General features: G+C 38.2%; 2 protein-coding genes across 7 annotated transcripts; one reads left to right on the top strand and one right to left on the bottom strand.

The window, feature by feature from the left end:
• The first annotated feature begins 1,241 nt into the window (after positions 1-1,241).
• On the top strand, positions 1,242-8,757 carry LOC18032422 (putative disease resistance RPP13-like protein 1). 4 transcript variants are annotated; one of them, XM_024182052.1, is made up of 7 exons: positions 1,242-5,691; positions 5,863-6,083; positions 6,280-6,356; positions 6,898-7,211; positions 7,304-7,490; positions 7,867-8,183; positions 8,312-8,757. In XM_024182052.1, the coding sequence occupies exon 1, from the start codon at positions 1,331-1,333 to the stop codon at positions 5,612-5,614; it is 4,284 nt and encodes a 1,427-aa protein (XP_024037820.1). In that variant the 5' UTR covers positions 1,242-1,330; the 3' UTR covers positions 5,615-5,691; positions 5,863-6,083; positions 6,280-6,356; positions 6,898-7,211; positions 7,304-7,490; positions 7,867-8,183; positions 8,312-8,757. The 4 variants fall into 4 exon arrangements, with proteins under 4 accessions (XP_024037820.1, XP_024037817.1, XP_024037814.1 ...); XM_024182049.1 differs by having other exon boundaries at positions 6,898-7,218; XM_024182046.1 differs by having other exon boundaries at positions 6,898-7,490; positions 7,875-8,183.
• Positions 8,758-9,121: 364 nt separating this feature from the next.
• On the bottom strand, positions 9,122-15,919 carry LOC18033131 (putative disease resistance RPP13-like protein 1). Of its 3 annotated transcripts, XM_024182063.1 has the most exons (5): positions 11,513-15,919; positions 11,230-11,337; positions 11,070-11,159; positions 10,756-10,890; positions 9,891-10,186 (listed from the first exon to the last, which is right to left on the bottom strand). In XM_024182063.1, exon 1 carries the CDS (start codon positions 15,852-15,854, stop codon positions 12,414-12,416), a length of 3,441 nt encoding a protein of 1,146 aa, XP_024037831.1. In that variant the 5' UTR covers positions 15,855-15,919; the 3' UTR covers positions 9,891-10,186; positions 10,756-10,890; positions 11,070-11,159; positions 11,230-11,337; positions 11,513-12,413. The 3 variants fall into 3 exon arrangements, with proteins under 3 accessions (XP_024037827.1, XP_024037831.1, XP_006420407.1); XM_024182059.1 differs by lacking the exon at positions 9,891-10,186 and adding an exon at positions 9,122-9,306 and having other exon boundaries at positions 11,070-11,337; XM_006420344.2 differs by having other exon boundaries at positions 11,070-11,337.
• Positions 15,920-16,984: the final 1,065 nt, after the last annotated feature.

Raw genomic sequence — 16,984 nt, 5'->3', positions numbered from 1 at the left:
GACATTTCTAAATTCGAGTTCTGTACACTTAAAATTTTGGGTTGAATTCATGGTAGGGGGACATTTTACAAACCCTTGAGCCGGATGCAAAGGAGAGTCAAAAAATTGAATCCATTAAGCCTGAAATTATTAAAAAAAATTAATTACGCACTATCAAACTAATAAAGGGAATAAATTTTTATATATAACATTATAAAAATAATAATTGTATGTTGGTGCGATAGGTTGCTTGTCGCACTGTCGCACCAAGAGTGAGTTACAATGAATCTTCCCCTTGGTGCGATTTTGGTGTGACACGCATGGCCGTCGCATGAAGAGGCGGATTCGGGTAAATCTGCATGTTGTCTGTCGCACCAAAATCGTGCGACAGGTGCCTGTCGCACTAAGATGCAAACGCACTGAAACTCTCACAAGTTGAGAAAATATCTCTTACCACTCGTGATACGGATTGGTGTTGGATCCAGATGGATTATACTGTATTTGATTGGAGTTCACTTTTACTGTTCGCCGTCGTCGGTGATAATTCAAGAGTGTAAGGCTGCATTTGGTTTGATAAAAGTGGAGAATGAAAGTTGTTTTTGGTTTGCAAACAAGGATAATTTAGTGAAAACCTTGTGTTTGGCTAATGTTGATAGGAAAAAAAATTGGAGAGTTAATTGTGAAAATTGTAAAAGTTTTTGAGTTATTTTTATAAATTTCCTAAACATTTAACATGGGATGATAGGAGTATGGTGCCTTGTTCTACTCAATATAACATCTTATTATTTGGCTATATCTCACTAAAATGAGTAAAATAGATATATTCATGAATATCAATGGGTTAGAAATATCCAGCCCGCGAATAGAAATATAAATAGATTTTTATTGTGTATCATTATTAAAAAAAAGTTGAATTAAATAATTTTGTATTTATTTGTAAAAAATATTAGTATGGCATATAAAGTTGCTTAGAATGTTGTAATGACATTAACTTGATCCTCTTTGTGCAGCTTTTAAATATTTAATTTAACTTTATAAATTATTGGTTAGATTGTCCAGTGATGCCATTTTGCAAAGGGTAATAATAGAAATTCAATATTTGAGTTATATTCTAATTGATGTGATACTCATTAATTACATAGTAGAATAAAATAATAAATAATAAATAATACGTGAGTGATATATAATATTAAGAATTAATTTAGTATTTAAATATTAGAATCTTAAATATTATCATTTTGCTTATTGCTTTCGTTCTTCTCTTTTGTGTGATAACCCGTCTGAATTCTTCTGATTTTCTCTCTTTTTGGACTTGCAAAAGCACCCCCCCTCCCCCCAAAAAAAAGAAGCCATGCCTGTGGCGGAGCTCTTTCTTTCTGCCTTTCTTCAGGCGTTGTTCCAAAAATTAATGTCCCCTCAGTTGCTGAAGTTAGCTGGCCAAGAGGGTGTCCGTGCAAAGCTGAAAAAGTGGGAGGAAACACTCAAGACAATTGAGGCAGTGCTGATCGATGCAGAGGAGAAGCAGCTGAGTGACAGGGCTGTGAAGCTGTGGCTGGATGATCTCCGAGACTTGGCTTACGATGCAGAGGACATACTCGATGAGTTTGCTGCTGAAGCCGGGCTGAGATTGTTGAAGAAACATGAAGCCAGCTCTAGCACGTTTCGTAGCCTCATCCAAGGCTTTTCCTCTGGTGCAAGTAGTATTATGGCCGGTATTAGCACGAGGTCTAAGATGGAAGAAATCAGTAGCAGGCTTGAAGAACTCTGTGAAAGGAGAACTGATCTTGGATTGGAAAAGATTGCTGGAGGGTCAGCGCATACTGCTGCAGTAAGGCAAAGACCACCCACCACCTGCTTAACAAGCGAACCTGCTGTTTATGGGAGAGATACAGAGAAAGCCAGGGTACTTGATATGGTGTTAAAGAATGATCCTTGTGATGCTGCCAACTTTCGAGTAATAGCCCTTGTGGGTATGGGAGGTATCGGGAAAACAACACTTGCTCAGGAGGTGTACAACGACAAGAGAGTGGAAGATTTCAAACCCAAAGCTTGGGTTTGTGTTTCTGATGACTTCGATGTTCTCAGGATCTCCAAGGCTATTCTGGAGTCGATCACGCTCTCCTCTTGTGATCTGAAGGATTTGAATTCGGTGCAGCTTAAGCTGAAGGAAGCTCTGCTTAAGAAGAAGTTTTTGATTGTCTTGGATGATGTTTGGGACAAGAAGTATGAATTGTGGCATGCTCTAAAATCTCCCTTCATGGCTGGAGCACCCGGCAGCAGGATAATTGTGACTACTCGAAGCCGGGATGTCGCCTCAAAAATGGGACCTGTTAAATATTATGGGCTGAAGCTTCTGTCTGATGATGATTGCTGGTCGGTGTTCGTAGCTCATGCATTTGACAGCAGAGATGCTGGCACACATGGAAATTTCGAGTCAACTCGTCAAAGGGTTGTTGAGAAATGCAAAGGTCTACCTCTGGCAGCAAGGGCTCTCGGTGGTCTTCTTGGATCTAAGCAGAGAGTTGATGAGTGGAGAGCTATATTGGACAGCAAAATATGGGACTTAGAGGATGAAACTGAGGTTCCTTCTGTTTTGAAGTTAAGCTATCACCATCTTCCTTCGCATTTAAAAAGATGTTTTGCCTATTGTGCAATTTTGCCGAAGGATTATGAATTCCCAGAGGAGGAACTCGTTCTTTTATGGATTGCAGAAGGCCTTATTCAACAATCTAAGGACCGTAAACAAGCAGATGATTTGGGCAGTGAGTATTTTCATGATCTCTTGTCAAGATCCTTGTTCCAAAAATCAAGTAACAGCGGATCTAAATTTGTGATGCATGACCTTGTACATGATTTGGCCCAATGGGCTTCTGGTGAAACATGCTTTAGATTGGACGATCAATTTTCGGTGGATAGACAGTCAAATGTATTTGAAAAGGTTCGTCATTCTTCGTACGTCCGCAGTGGTGATTGTGATGGGATGGGCGTTCGTTGTGATGGGATGAATAAATTTAAAGTTCTCGACAAAGTTGAGAATTTGAGGACATTCTTGCCAATATTTGTAGAAGAATGCTTTTTTTCTCCTGCTGGCTACATTAGTCCCATGGTTATATCTGATTTGTTACCGAAGTGTAAAAAGTTGAGGGTGTTATCTTTGGGAAGATACCGTATATCTGAGGTTCCCACATCAATTGGATGTTTAAAACATCTACGGTATCTCAACTTTTCTGAGAGTTGGATCAAATGTTTGCCCGAGGCAATTACCTCACTTTTCAATTTAGAAATTTTGATCTTGAGCGATTGCCGGCTTCTCTTGAAGTTGCCATCAAGTATCGGAAATTTGGTTAATTTATATCATCTTGATATTGATGGTGCAAATCGGTTATGTGAGTTACCATTAGGAATGAAAGAATTAAAATGTCTTCGGACTTTGACTAATTTTATTGTTGGCAAAGATAGTGGATGTGCTTTGAAAGATTTGAAGAATTGGAAGTTTCTTCGAGGAAGACTTTGCATTTCAGGACTGGAGAATGTCATCGATTCACAAGAAGCAAATGAGGCTATGTTAAGAGTGAAGAAAGACCTAGAAGTCTTGAAGCTAGAATGGAGGGCACGACGTGATGGCGACTCAGTAGATGAGCTTAGAGAAAAGAATATTCTTGACATGCTGAAGCCTCACGGTAATATTAAAAGGCTTGTAATCAATTCTTACGGTGGTACAAGGTTTCCATCTTGGATAGGAGATCCATCGTTTTCCAATGTTGCGGTCCTAATATTGAAAAATTGCCGAAGAAGCACATCCTTGCCCTCGCTAGGACAATTGTGCTCGCTAAAAGATCTCACCATCGTACGCATGTCGGCATTAAAAGGCATAGGTTCGGAGATTTATGGGGAATGTTGCTCAAAACCTTTTCCATCATTGCAGACTTTATATTTTGAGGATTTGCAAGTTTGGGAGAAATGGGAACCTAACACCGAAAATGATGAGCATGTTCAGGCATTCCCTCATCTCCGAAAGCTTTTCATACATAAATGCCCCAAACTCTCTGGACGACTACCTAATCATCTTCCTTCTTTGGAGAAAATTGTGATTACTGAATGCAGGCAGTTGGTGATATCATTACCAAGCGTTCCAGCTCTCTGCAAATTGAAAATTGATGGATGCAAAAGGCTGGTGTGCGATGGTCTATCTGAGTCCAAGTCACTGAACAAAATGACTCTTTGGAATATTTCTGAGTTCGAAAATTGGTCGAGTCAAAAGTTTCAGAATGTAGAGCATCTGGAGATTGTTGGTTGCGAAGGGTTTGTAAATGAGATTTGCCTGGGGAAGCCACTACAAGGGCTGCACAGCCTCACCTGCCTTAAAGACCTACTTATCGGGAATTGTCCAACTTTTGTTTCGCTTCCGAAGGTCTGCTTTCTTTCCAATTTGAGAAAAATTACCATCGAAGATTGCTGTGCTCTAACATCCTTAACTGATGGAATGATACACAACAATGTACGACTTGAAGTCCTGCGAATCAAAGGTTGTCATTCTCTAACATCCATTTCAAGAGGGCAGCTACCTTCATCTCTGAAATCAATTGATATACGACATTGTGAGACACTGCAGTGTGTGTTGGATGATAGAGAAAATAGTTGTACTTCTTCTTCGGTGCTGGAGAAAACCATCAACAGCAGCAGCACATGTCTTGATCTTGAGAGCTTATCCGTCTTCCGCTGCCCATTGCTCACTTGCTTATGGACCGGAGGCCGGTTACCCGTTACACTCAAACGCCTTGAAATTTGGTGTTGTTATAATTTCAAGGTGCTGACATCAGAATGCCAATTACCTGTGGCGATCGAAGCGCTGACAATTTCTAATTGTTCAAATCTAGAGTCTATAGCGGAGAGATTCTATGATGATGCGTGTCTTAGATCTATTTTGATATCGAGTTGTGATAATCTTAAATCGTTACCAATAGGCTTGAACAATCTTAGCCATCTTCATCGGATAAGTATCGAAGGTTGTCATAATCTAGTTTCTCTGCCAGAAGATGCGCTTCCCAGCAGTGTCGTAGACGTTTCAATCGAAGAGTGTGATAAACTTAAAGGCCCTCTACTAACCGGCAAAATCAGCTCTCTTCAAGAATTATCCCTAAAGAAATGTCCAGGCATTGTATTCTTTCCGGAAGAGGGTTTATCCACCAACCTAACGTACCTTGAAATTTCAGGTGCTAATATCTATAAGCCACTCGTCAACTGGGGCTTGCACAAGTTGACCTCTCTTAGGAAACTCTGCATTAATGGATGCTCAGATGCTGCGTCTTTTCCTGAGGTAGAGAAGGGAGTGATATTGCCGACCTCTCTGACTTGGATTAGAATTTCAGATTTCCCAAAATTGGAACGCCTATCTTCCAAGGGCTTTCATTACCTCGTATCTCTTGAGAGTTTAGAAGTCTTCTCTTGCCCAAATTTCACTTCCTTCCCGGAGGCGGGCTTTCCATCCTCTCTTTTGTCTCTAAAAATTATAGGTTGTCCTTTATTGGGAAACAAATGCAGAAAGGACAAAGGACAAGAGTGGCCAAAGATAGCCCACATTCCTTACGTTGTGATAGATCCCAAATTCATTCGCCATCAACAAGAGGTAGCATAAGGTCTATTTTGATCTTCAAAAGAAAAGAACAGCGCAGAACCAGAAAATGCTGTCCCCAATCTTGTGTTCTATGCCAGGTCTGTCAACTTCTATCCCCTGAACAATTCAGATTACTGTTATGAATTCATTTAAATATTTTCCGAAAATCAGTTTCATTTTCTCTTATGCATGAAATTAGACAATACATGAAGGGGCATTAATCTGTTATCCTCTATTTTAACAGTAATTCCTGGAATGTTGATGTGCAGATTTTGGCTGAATGCAGCACTAATTAGCACAGAATGAGCTTTCATCACGAGGTAGCTTGCCTGATATGACTATCAAGAGGATAATCAAGCTGTTTATCTGTTTGACAATTATCTCAACGTAAAAATAAAATTCTTGCTCTTCGATATTTGCCGAGTTTAATGGAATGTGATGCGTTGAGGATGGAGAAGGGACTGCTGTTGCAGTATTATCTTACCTCTCTGTAAGTGCTATCTCCAGAATGAGTATATAGAAGTAAGCTATGCATTACATGTTACCCAAAAGGTTAAATCATTAGTAACTTACCAGAAGTGACATTTTAACTTGTAAGATGTTTGAAAAATAACTTTCAGTTTATGTGTTCAGATCAAAGTTATCAGTATTTTGTTATCTTGATCCGCCATATGAATATTCAATAGGTGTCGCCGTCAGATGGCTCATGGTGGTGTTGGCTTCGCCAAGGAATGAATTCAGATATCTCGTACTTTCCAAGAAGGTACTAGTGCCTCTCATGTTTTGGCTGACCTTAGATTGCAGTATTCAGACTTACAACATTGGCCCAGAAGATCAGTGTTTTGCTTTTCATTTGATTGATAACGACTGACCTATTATTGGTTGTTTAGATGTGTGGTTTATGAGCTTGAGTTAGTTTGGTTTTCTTTTTAAGTTTTAGCTCTGGTTTTCGGGCTCTGTGAGTTGTTAAAGAATAAGCCTCATTTGTTTACTGCTAATTTTTGTTCATTCTTCTTTGTGCTTATTAAAAGCTATTAAAAAATATTTTCCTCTAAACAAGGAAAAGAATTTGCCTTCCATTTCTTTTACAATTTTGGTCTCACAGCATCTTATTTTAATTTAATGCTGTAGTGAAAATGGCAGGTATATTTAATAATAAAGGATCTAGCAATAGCTCTTTTGTTTCAGTTTCTTTTCAACTATAAATGTTACTGAATTTGATAAGACCAAAAATAGCATTTTTTTTTTTCCTTTCTTGTGTAGACAGAGGATGCCAGTAACTGATACTATCTACATGTCTGCAGCTGCTAATTAAATTTAACCACCAATCGGCAATTCAATGTTACAAATTTTCGGTTGAATGCAGCAGTGATCTGCACAAACTGGCTTAGACCACAAGGCAGCTCATCTTGTCTTATTTCATAGCATCTGAATGTACAAATGAAGTTCTTGCCCTTCCTTATATTCTGAAGTTAATGAAAGGGGATAGTTGGAGGTTGGCAGTGGACAATCTGGTGAAGGGACTGAAGTTGCAGCTGAAAGTTGAAAAGCTCACAGGATCTTGTTGCAATGTCATCTACCTCTCTCTAAGTCCAAACTCCAGAATGAAGATAAATAAGTATACTGTAAAGTACATGTTAACCTTGGAATTAAAAGATTAATAACATTTTTCTTCCAAGAAATTTGAAATATAATTCAGTTTGTGTTCAGGACTATATTATCAGGTTCTAGTGATGTCCTGGATTTATATCACTCATTGCAATTTAATATGATGGCCATGCACATTTTGATCTGCTACGCGAGTCTTCAACGGCGGGGTCTTTTCGGGGTGCTCATGCAGGTATCAGCATCGCTAAGAAAGGAATTCAGTCACTGATTTCTCATACTTTCAAAGAAGGTAATAGGACCGCTGATATTTTGGTTAGCCTCAATTGGAATAATCAATAATCAGATTTACAATTAATATTGAGAATCGCAGCCCATAGAGATTATTGCTTTGCTTTTATTTGATTCATAAATTCATAATGACTTCCCTCTTATTGGTTATTCTTTTATGTGGTTTTTGAGCTTTTGTTATTTTTTTAACTTTTTTCATTTTGGCTCACGTCTTTTCAGTTGTTAAGGTGCAAGGCTTATGATGTTCTCACATATTTTGTTTTATTCTTCTTTATTTTTAATATGCAAAAAAAAGTATTTTTTTAGGATAAAAATAGAATTTGCCTTCCAGTATGGTATCCCAAGCATCTTATTGTAATTTAATTCTGCCGTAAAAGTTTCACAGATGCCTCTTAGGTCCAAGAGTTTTGAGTCGCGTGCAAGAGAAGGCATAAGGGACTGCTATTCGCTTTCTAGTCAGAGCTGCTGGCGGTATTAAGGGTCTAGAATTTGATAATGCCAGAAAAAACTTTCTGTTCATTCTTATCGAGATGGAAAATACCGACAGCTGATCTCATCTATATATCTGGAGCTGCTAATTAATCTTTAATCACCAATCAACGATGCAAAGAGCATCTGCATCATCTGCATATCGTTATTGAGGAAGAATTATCTGCCAAAACAGTGGTCACTAGCTTATTTGCTCAAGCTTGTGGTGAGTGATTAACCTTGTTTCCTAATCTAAACTTGACTTGTGTTCTATTTTTCCAGCATCGTTTTTCTTCTTTCTTGGATGCAATATCCATTTAATCTGTTTTTCTCTATGGTTTGGATGAATCTCAGGATCATTAAATGAAACAGAGATTCCAAGAGTTGGAATACTCAATGATACAAAGTGTGCTGGTTATGTGCCTCTTTCCAACAACATCCTTACGAAGTGATTGGCTTTTGGGCTGGTAACTATGGCCACGGCAGTTTTATCAACAGGCAATCCTACGAGCTTGAAATATCTAGTTTGATGGGATTTACATCAGCTGTTGAGGCATGGTCTGTGACGGTCTCCTCTGTGGATTCGATTTAGTGCTAATTTGAAAGGAAATCCTGGTCTTGGACTGGCAGCAAGTAGGGCGCTTTTCCAAGATCATATTGATAAATTTCTTTGGGTAGCTTTCGGCAGTCTTTAGTCCACAATACAGTTAGTTGTATCAATGAGACTCCCTGCCAATTGTCATCCTTTGAGTAGATTGTTGAACCTTTGCAACAAGATTTCTTCAATGAATTTCAGATTTCTCCAGTTTTAATAGATGTATGCTAATGCTATTGCACATTCATTTGCTGATTTGCTCTGATTTCTGTTAGTGAGAAGAGCATCCTGATGCACATGCTATCAAGAAACTCCTTCATAGTTCAAATGATTTTCTAGCATGGGTCAGGATTAATTAATTGTTTGTACCATCAGTGAAAGAGTAATTCTATTGATGCTTTGAGACTCTGGTTCTATGCATTTTGCCGGGGAAAAAAAAAATTGGTGAAATCCTTGTTAACAAAGTAGCTCGAGGAATCAAGAATATACGATCTCAAGAGCTTTAAAAGCAATTACAATTTGTAGAATGTGACAACAATTAAGCAGTTTTTTTTTTTTGGGGGGGGGGGAAGAAGTTTGAAACTACAGATTTCATATAATATCAGCACTTGTTTATTGAAGTTGAACCGGTAAATAAATTGAACTTAGTCTCATGATCGTTTATGTCCCATTTCCTTTAGTTTCTCTCAAAATCTCAAACTCATCGCAAAATTCATGCCCTGATTTCTGTCCAGATGTGTCAAAGAGAACATGCCTCAAATATTTAAAAAAAAAAAGTGCAACCATTAATTAAACCTATTCAATAAAAATCATTTGAATCATTTGGGAATTGGGAGTCTCCGATAGTATCAGGATGCTCTCCTAATTAAGTGAAATCATCACATGGAAGACCAACATTGGCCAATTAAATCTGCTATAGAAGTTAGCTTTTCTAAAGCTTGAGAAAATCTAAAATTCATTGACAAACTAGCCAGGAGCCAAAGATTCATCAGTCCTTGATCAAAAGCTGCTTTGGAGATTAAATCAACCACTCCCATAATTTCCGCATAATAAACTGTATTGAAGGTCTAAAGATTGTGAAAATTAACACAAAAGAATTTACCAGCATGGTCTGGAGAAAATCGCCCCATTTGCTGTAAGGCCTGGATTTCCCTTAAACACCATCAGTTTAGCTTTTAATCAAACCCATCGAGGAGGCAACAAATGATGGATCTTTACTTTACAAGCACATTCAAGAGCAGGAGATAAAACAAGCCCCCACAAAGCAGACCTCAACAAACTGACATTATATAATAGTGGTGCTATGCCAATAATAGATACAAGTCTGAAACAGTAAGAAGATCCAAAAGCCAATCTCTTCATAAGGTTGTTGTTAGAAGAATGCACACAACCAGAGATGATACGAGTCCTTATTTGCATCATTGAGTATCACTAACTCTCTGAAACACAATTCGTTTCAAAATTCCTAAGATTCGTCCAAAACATAAAGCAGCATAGATTAAGTGGTTTGTTACTGCAACCTTCAGGAAATCAGCAAGAGTATGTGAATTGCACTACTATCCACTGTTCCAACAGGTACTTGTGTAGTACATTTAGAAGCTCATTGTATGGTTAACTGGTGCTATCTTGTATCTCTATTTAAAAAAACAAAAAAAGAAGAAAAAAAAAGTTATTTCTGGTCTTATCAAAAGCAGAAACATTTAAGCCTATTGCTTGATAGATGAAAAAAATGAAACAAAAGCACTATTGCTTGATCCATAGGGCTTCCTCTTGCAAGATCAGAGACTTTAACTTTAGGAACTATAGGCATCTGGAAAACTTTTACTTGCATTATTTACAATAAGACGCAGGGAGAGCAAAAAAAAAACATAAGCACTGGAAGGCAATTTCTATTTCTTTTAACGGAAAATAATTTTGTATAGCTTCAATTAAGAATTAAAAGAAAAAAATAGTAGCATTGTAATGAGCCTCACTCTCACCAACTAACAACTGACACACAGAAACAGTAGTAAAATTTTCAAAGAAAAACAAACTAAGGAAACTCATGAACCACATTTTAAGAGGATCAAATAACTAATAGCAAGGCAGTCATTATGATTCAAAGAGAGCAAGGCACTAATCTCTATGGGCCTAGAATCACGAAATTAACTGTGTAAATCTGAAAATTCCAGACAAGGAAAGCAAAAATGAGCAGCCCTTTTACCTTTCTGAAAACATGAAAATCAGCAACTACATTCGTTTTTTGATGATGCCAACACATGCATGAGCTGCTAGACAGGTACCCTGCCATTGAAGACTCAAATGTGACATGGCAGACCAGGATATGTGCAGTGCGCAGCTGTCATACAAACATTGCAATGAATTATATAGATCCAATGCATAACAAGAAATCTGATAACTTAGTCCTGAACAAATACAGAAAATTATTTTTCAAAAATCTTGAAAGTAAAATGTTATTAGTCTTTTAATTCCTAGGACAACATGTAACATACAATTCATTATGAAGATAGGACTTACTGAGAAGTAAGAAGACATTGCAACAAGCTCCTGTGACAGGCCTTTAACTTTCTTTCAGTTCCAACAAAAGTCCCTTCACCAGATTATCCACTGCCATCCTCAAAAGTATCACTTTCCATTAATCTCAGCATATGTGGAAGGGCAAGAATTTTATTGATACATTTAGATAGGAATATCCAGCTTGACTGTCCTCTTGACAATAAGACCAGATGATACTTTCTGATCTAAGCTATTTTTGTGATGATTACTGCTGCATTCAACCAAAAATCTGCACATGGGCATCCCAGAGTTACTGTTAAAACAGTGCATAACATACACTCGAATTCATGCAAAATAGAACATACACCTGAATTCTAAGATAAGTATTTTCTGTGAAACTGAAAACAACTTAAATGAATTCATATCAACCTGAATAATGGTTGAGGGGATAGAAGTCGACAGACCTGACATAGAATAAATGGTTGCCAAAATCATGATCTGGTTTTTCGCTCTTCTATTATTTCTGACATCAAAATGGACATAATGCTTCCTCTTCCGGATCGTAAATGAATTTTCCATCTATGTTAACATAAGGAGCATGCGCTATCTTTGGCCACTCTTGTCCCTTGCCCTTGCCCTTTTTGCATTTGTTTTTCAATAAAGGACAACCTTCAATCGATAGAGACAAAAGAGAGGACGGAAAGCCCACTTCCGGGAAGGAATTAAAATTTGGGCTAGACATGACAGTTAAACTTTCAAGAGATGTGAGGTTCTGGAAGCCCTTGGAAGATAGGCGTTCCAGTTTTGGGAAATCCGAAATTATAATCCAAGTCAGAGAAGTGGGCAATATCATTCCCTTCTCTTCGTCAGGAAAGGATACTGCATCTGAGCAACCATTAATGCAGAGAGCTGTAAGAGAAGTGAACTTGTGAAAGCCCCACGTAACAAGTGGCTTATAAATATTATCACCAGAAATTCCAAGGTAAGCTACGTTGGCGGATAAACCCTCTTCTGGGAAGAATTGAATGCCCGGACATTGCCACAGGAGTAAATCTTGAAGAGAGTTGAACATGCCAACCCGTAGGCCTTTAAGCTTAGCACAGTTCTGGACTGAAAATTCTATGATGGCACCAGGAAGCAAATCCTCTGGGAAAGAAACAAGATTTTGACAGTGTTCTATACTAATGCAATGAAGATAGCTAAGATTGTGTAAGCCTTTGGGTATGGACCTAAGATTATCACAATCCTTGATCTGAATAGATCTAAGACGAGCATTATCAAAAAATGTTTCTGCTATTGACTCTAATTTTGGACAACTCACAATTTTCAGCTCTTCAAGCACCTCAGGTAATTGGCATTCTGATGTCAACACCATGAAATTTGAACACATCTGAATATCAAGGCGTTTGAGTGTGACAGGTAACTGGTATCTTGAAGATAGGCAGATGGGCAGTTGTAAACACATAAGCTCTCAAGATCAAGATATGTGCTGGTGCTGTTGATGCTTTTCTCCTGTATTATTGAAGAAGAAGATGAAGAAGAAGTACAACTATCCTCTGTGTCATCCAACACGCACTGCAGTATTTGACAATTGTTGATCTCAATTGCTTTCAGAGATGAAGGTAGCTGCCCTCTTGAAATGGATGTTAAAGAATGACAACCTTTAATTCGCAAGACTTCAAGTCGTGCATTGTTGTGTATCATTCCATCAGTTAAGGATGTTAGAGCATTGCAATCCTCGATGGTAATTTCACTCAAATTGGAAAGAAAGCAGGCCTTCGGAAGCGAAACAAGAGTTGGACAATTCCCGATAAGTAGGTCTTTTAGGCAGGTTAGGCTTTGCAGCCCCTCTAGTGGCTTCCCCAGACAAATCTCATTTATAAACCCTTCACAGCCAACAATCTTCAGATGTTCTACTTTCTGAAACTTCTGACTCGACCAATTTTCGAACTCTGAAATATTGTAAAGAGTCATATTGCTTAGTGAATTGGACTCAGATGGACCATCACACACCAACCTTTTGCATCCATCAATTTTCAATTTGCAGGCAGCTGGAAGGCTTGGTAATGATACCACCAACTGCATGCATTCAGTAATCACAATTTTCTCCAAAGAAGGAAGATGATTAGGAAGTCGTCCAGAGAGTTTGGGGCATTTCTTGATGGAAAGCTTTCGGAGATGAGGGAATGTCTGAAGATGCTCGTCATTTTCTCTGTTAGGTTCCCAGTGCTCCCATTCTTGCAAATCCTCAAAATATAAAGACTGCAATGATTCAAAAGGTTTTGAGCAACCTTCCCCATAAATCTCTGAACCTACACTTCTTAATCCCGACATGCCTACAATGGTGAGATCTTTAAGCGAGCATAATTGTCCCAGCGTGGGCAAGGATGTGCATCTCTTACAATTTTGCAGGATTAGGAACACTATATTGGAAAATGATGGATCTCCTACCCAAGATGGGAACTTTGCACCACCATAAAAATTAACTGCTAGCCCTTTTACATTTCTGTGAGGCTGTAGCATGTCGAGTATATTCATTTCTCTAGCCTTATCTCGCGAGTCATCAAGTTCTGCTCCCCATTCTAACTGCAAGAATTTTAGGCCTTTCTTCTCTCTTAACATAGCTTCATTTGCTTCTTGTGAATCGATGACATTCTCTAGCCCTGAAATGCAAAGTCTTCCTCGAAGAAACTTCCAATTCTTCAAATCTTTCAAAGTACATCCACTGCCTTTGCTGACAATAAAATTAGTCAAAGTCTGAAGACATTTTAATTCTTTCATTCGTAGTGGTAACTCACTTAAAAGATTTGCACCTTCAATATCAAGATGAAGTAACTTAACCAAATTTCCTATACTTGATGGCAGCTTCAAAAGATGCAAGCAATCTCTTAAGATCAAAATTTCCAAATTTAACAGAGAGGTAACTGACTCAGGTAAGCATTTGATCTTAGTGTCAGAAAAGTTTAGATACCTTAGATGTCTTAAACATCCAATTGATATAGGAACCTCAGTGATGTAGTATCTTCTCAGAGATAACACCCTCAACTTTTTGAACTTTGGTAGCAAATCAGATAAAACCATGAGACTTATGTAAGAAGGAATAAGACCTTCTATGAATATTGGCAAGAATGTTCTCAGATTCTCAAATTTATCAAGAACTTTAAATTTATCCATCCCATCACAATGACCACTAGACATGTAAGAAGAATAGCGAACCTTTCCAAATACATTTGACTGTCTATCCCCCGAAAATTCATCCTCCAGTCTAAAGCATGTCTCTCCAGAAGCCCATTGAGCCAAATCATGTACAAGGTCGTGCATCACATATTTGTATTCGCTACTACTTGATTTCTGGAGCATAGATCTCGACAAGAGATCACGGAAATACTCACTGCCCAAGTCTTCTAGTTGTTTACTGTCTTTAGACGGTTGAATAAGACCTTCTGCAATCCATAAAAGAACGAGTTCCTCCTCTTCAAATTCATAATCCTTTGGTAAAATTGCGCAATAAGCAAAGCATCTTTTTAAATGTGAAGGAAGATGGTGATAGCTTAACTTCAGAACAGAAGGAATCTCAATTTCATCATGTAAAGCCCATATTTTACTGTCCAATATATCGTCCCACTCAACAAATCTCTGCCTAGATCGTAGAAGACCACCAAGAGCCCTTGCTGCGAGAGGTAAACCTTTGCACTTCTCAACAACTTTCTGACGGATAGACTCAAGATTTTCATGTGTGCCAGCATCTCTACTCTCAAATGCATGTTTCACGAACACCGACCAGCAATCATCATCAGACAAAAGCTTCAGCTCATAATATCCACCAGATCCCATTGTTAGGGCTACATCCACGCTGCGAGTGGTCACAATTATCCTGCTACCAGGTGCCCCCGCCATGAATGGAGACTTAAGAGCCTGCCACAAGTCATAGCTCTTGCTCCAAACATCATCCAAGACAATCAAATACTTCTTCTTAAACAAAGCTTCCTTCAACTTAAGCTGCACCGAATTCAAATCCTTCAGCTCACAAGGAGACAGCGTAATTGACTCAAGAATCACCTTGGAGATCCTGAGAACATCAAAGTCATCGGAAACACAAACCCAAGCTTTTGGATCAAAATCTTCCACTGACTTGTCATTATACACCTCACGAGCAAGAGTTGTTTTCCCAATACCTCCCATACCCACAATGGGTATCAATCGAAAGCTGGAATCATCATTTGGGTCAATCTTTAACACAATCTTAAGTACCCTGGCCTTATCTTCATCTCTCCCATAAACAGCAGGTTCATTCGGTAAACAAGTAGTGGCTGGTGGTCTTTTGGCTGGTGGTCTTTGCCCACCACCAACAGCAACATTGTTCAATGACCCTCCTCCATCAATCTTATCCAATCTCAGATCTATTCTCCGATTACACAATTCCTCCAACCGCCTACTGATTTCTCCAATCTTAGAGCTTATACGAATATTGTACTTAACACTAGTTACACCAGAGAAATAACAACCAGAATGGATAATGCTACGTAGCTTGCTAGTACCAGAGCTGCTGGCAAACTCATCGAGTATGTCCTCTGCATCGTAAGCCAAGTCTCGGAGATCATCCAGCCATATTTTCACAGCCCTGTTAGTGAGCTGCTTCTCCTCTGCCTCTATCAGCACTGCCTCGATGGTCTTGAGCGTTTTCTCCCACGCTTTCAGCTTTGAACGGACACCCTCTCGACCGGCTAGCTTTAGTAAGTCAGAAGACATTAGTCTCTCGAACAAGACCTGAAGGAAAGCTGCAAGAAAGAGCTCCGCCACCGGCATGATTTGGGTCTTTCGAAAGAAGATGGATTCAGAACTCAGAAGAACGAATGAGGCCGGTTCAAAGTTTAAACAGTAACCAGAGAATGTTGAAAAAGTAAAACTCATCTCCTCCCCTCAAGTTGAACAAGCAGTTGACCGTTGGACAAATCTACAAAACTACGAAACTACCCTTGCTTACCAGAACCAACTTTGCCATGGTTATAACTTCTGTCTGGGCATTTTCTTAATTTTGAGACCCGACCGGGCTCGGGAAGAAGACCGCCGGCCAGACCGGCCGTAAAATTAAAACAAATTAATATCTTATTTTAATTTATTTTGACTGGCACCGAGTAGAATATTTCTTCTAACATAGAAATTCTCTCTATTTAAAAAAGTAAAAAAAAAAAAAAACACGATGCTTAAATTATGGCTGTCGCATGGCTTGATGTATGCTTTATCTCTTGAGCCATTTTGGTCCCTTCCTTATTTTGGTCTCACAATAATTATTTTGTATTTAATAATTATCAGACCTTGCAAAATTAAAGTTTTGAAGTTACCATAACTCACAACAACTCCATATTTACAAGCCAAAATGTTTTGAACAAAACCGATTTCAATTTGAAAGTACAAAACTATGAAACTTTAACAAACAGGGCTTAGGACTATTTTAGATTATGTCAGGAAAATGATAGTTATCTCGAACTGATTACCAACCGATTTAAAAATAATTACTTTTTCTTAATTTTTTTTAAAATTTTTTTATTTTGGTGATCTAGTCTTGTGTGTTTTATCATTAATATCCAAAAGCTTCTGGATATCAATGATGAAGCTCCTGGATATCAATGATGAATCACATGTTACTAGATTGTTTTATGATTTGGGCCTTAAATGGATGAGATTTCAATGTCTAATCAAGTTTATAACCCATCATGATGACATGATACTACTTTGTTACAGAATTTAATTAATAAACAACTATTCTCAATAACACTAAAACTATATTTTATGAATTGAGAAGATTTCTTTCTACTTGATTGCTGAACTGAATACATAAGGAAGTATTTATACCGGAGATAGCTTAACACAAACCATAAAATATTAAATACATAAAAATATGTAACCACAAACATAACTCAACTAACACGCCATTG

The sequence above is a fragment of the Citrus clementina genome, unplaced genomic scaffold (assembly GCF_000493195.1).
Source record: "Citrus clementina cultivar Clemenules unplaced genomic scaffold, Citrus_clementina_v1.0 scaffold_9, whole genome shotgun sequence".
Lineage (NCBI taxonomy): Eukaryota > Viridiplantae > Streptophyta > Magnoliopsida > Sapindales > Rutaceae > Citrus > Citrus x clementina.
Note: the sequence above shows the minus strand (reverse complement) of the source record. Positions and strands in the feature narration are given on the sequence as shown.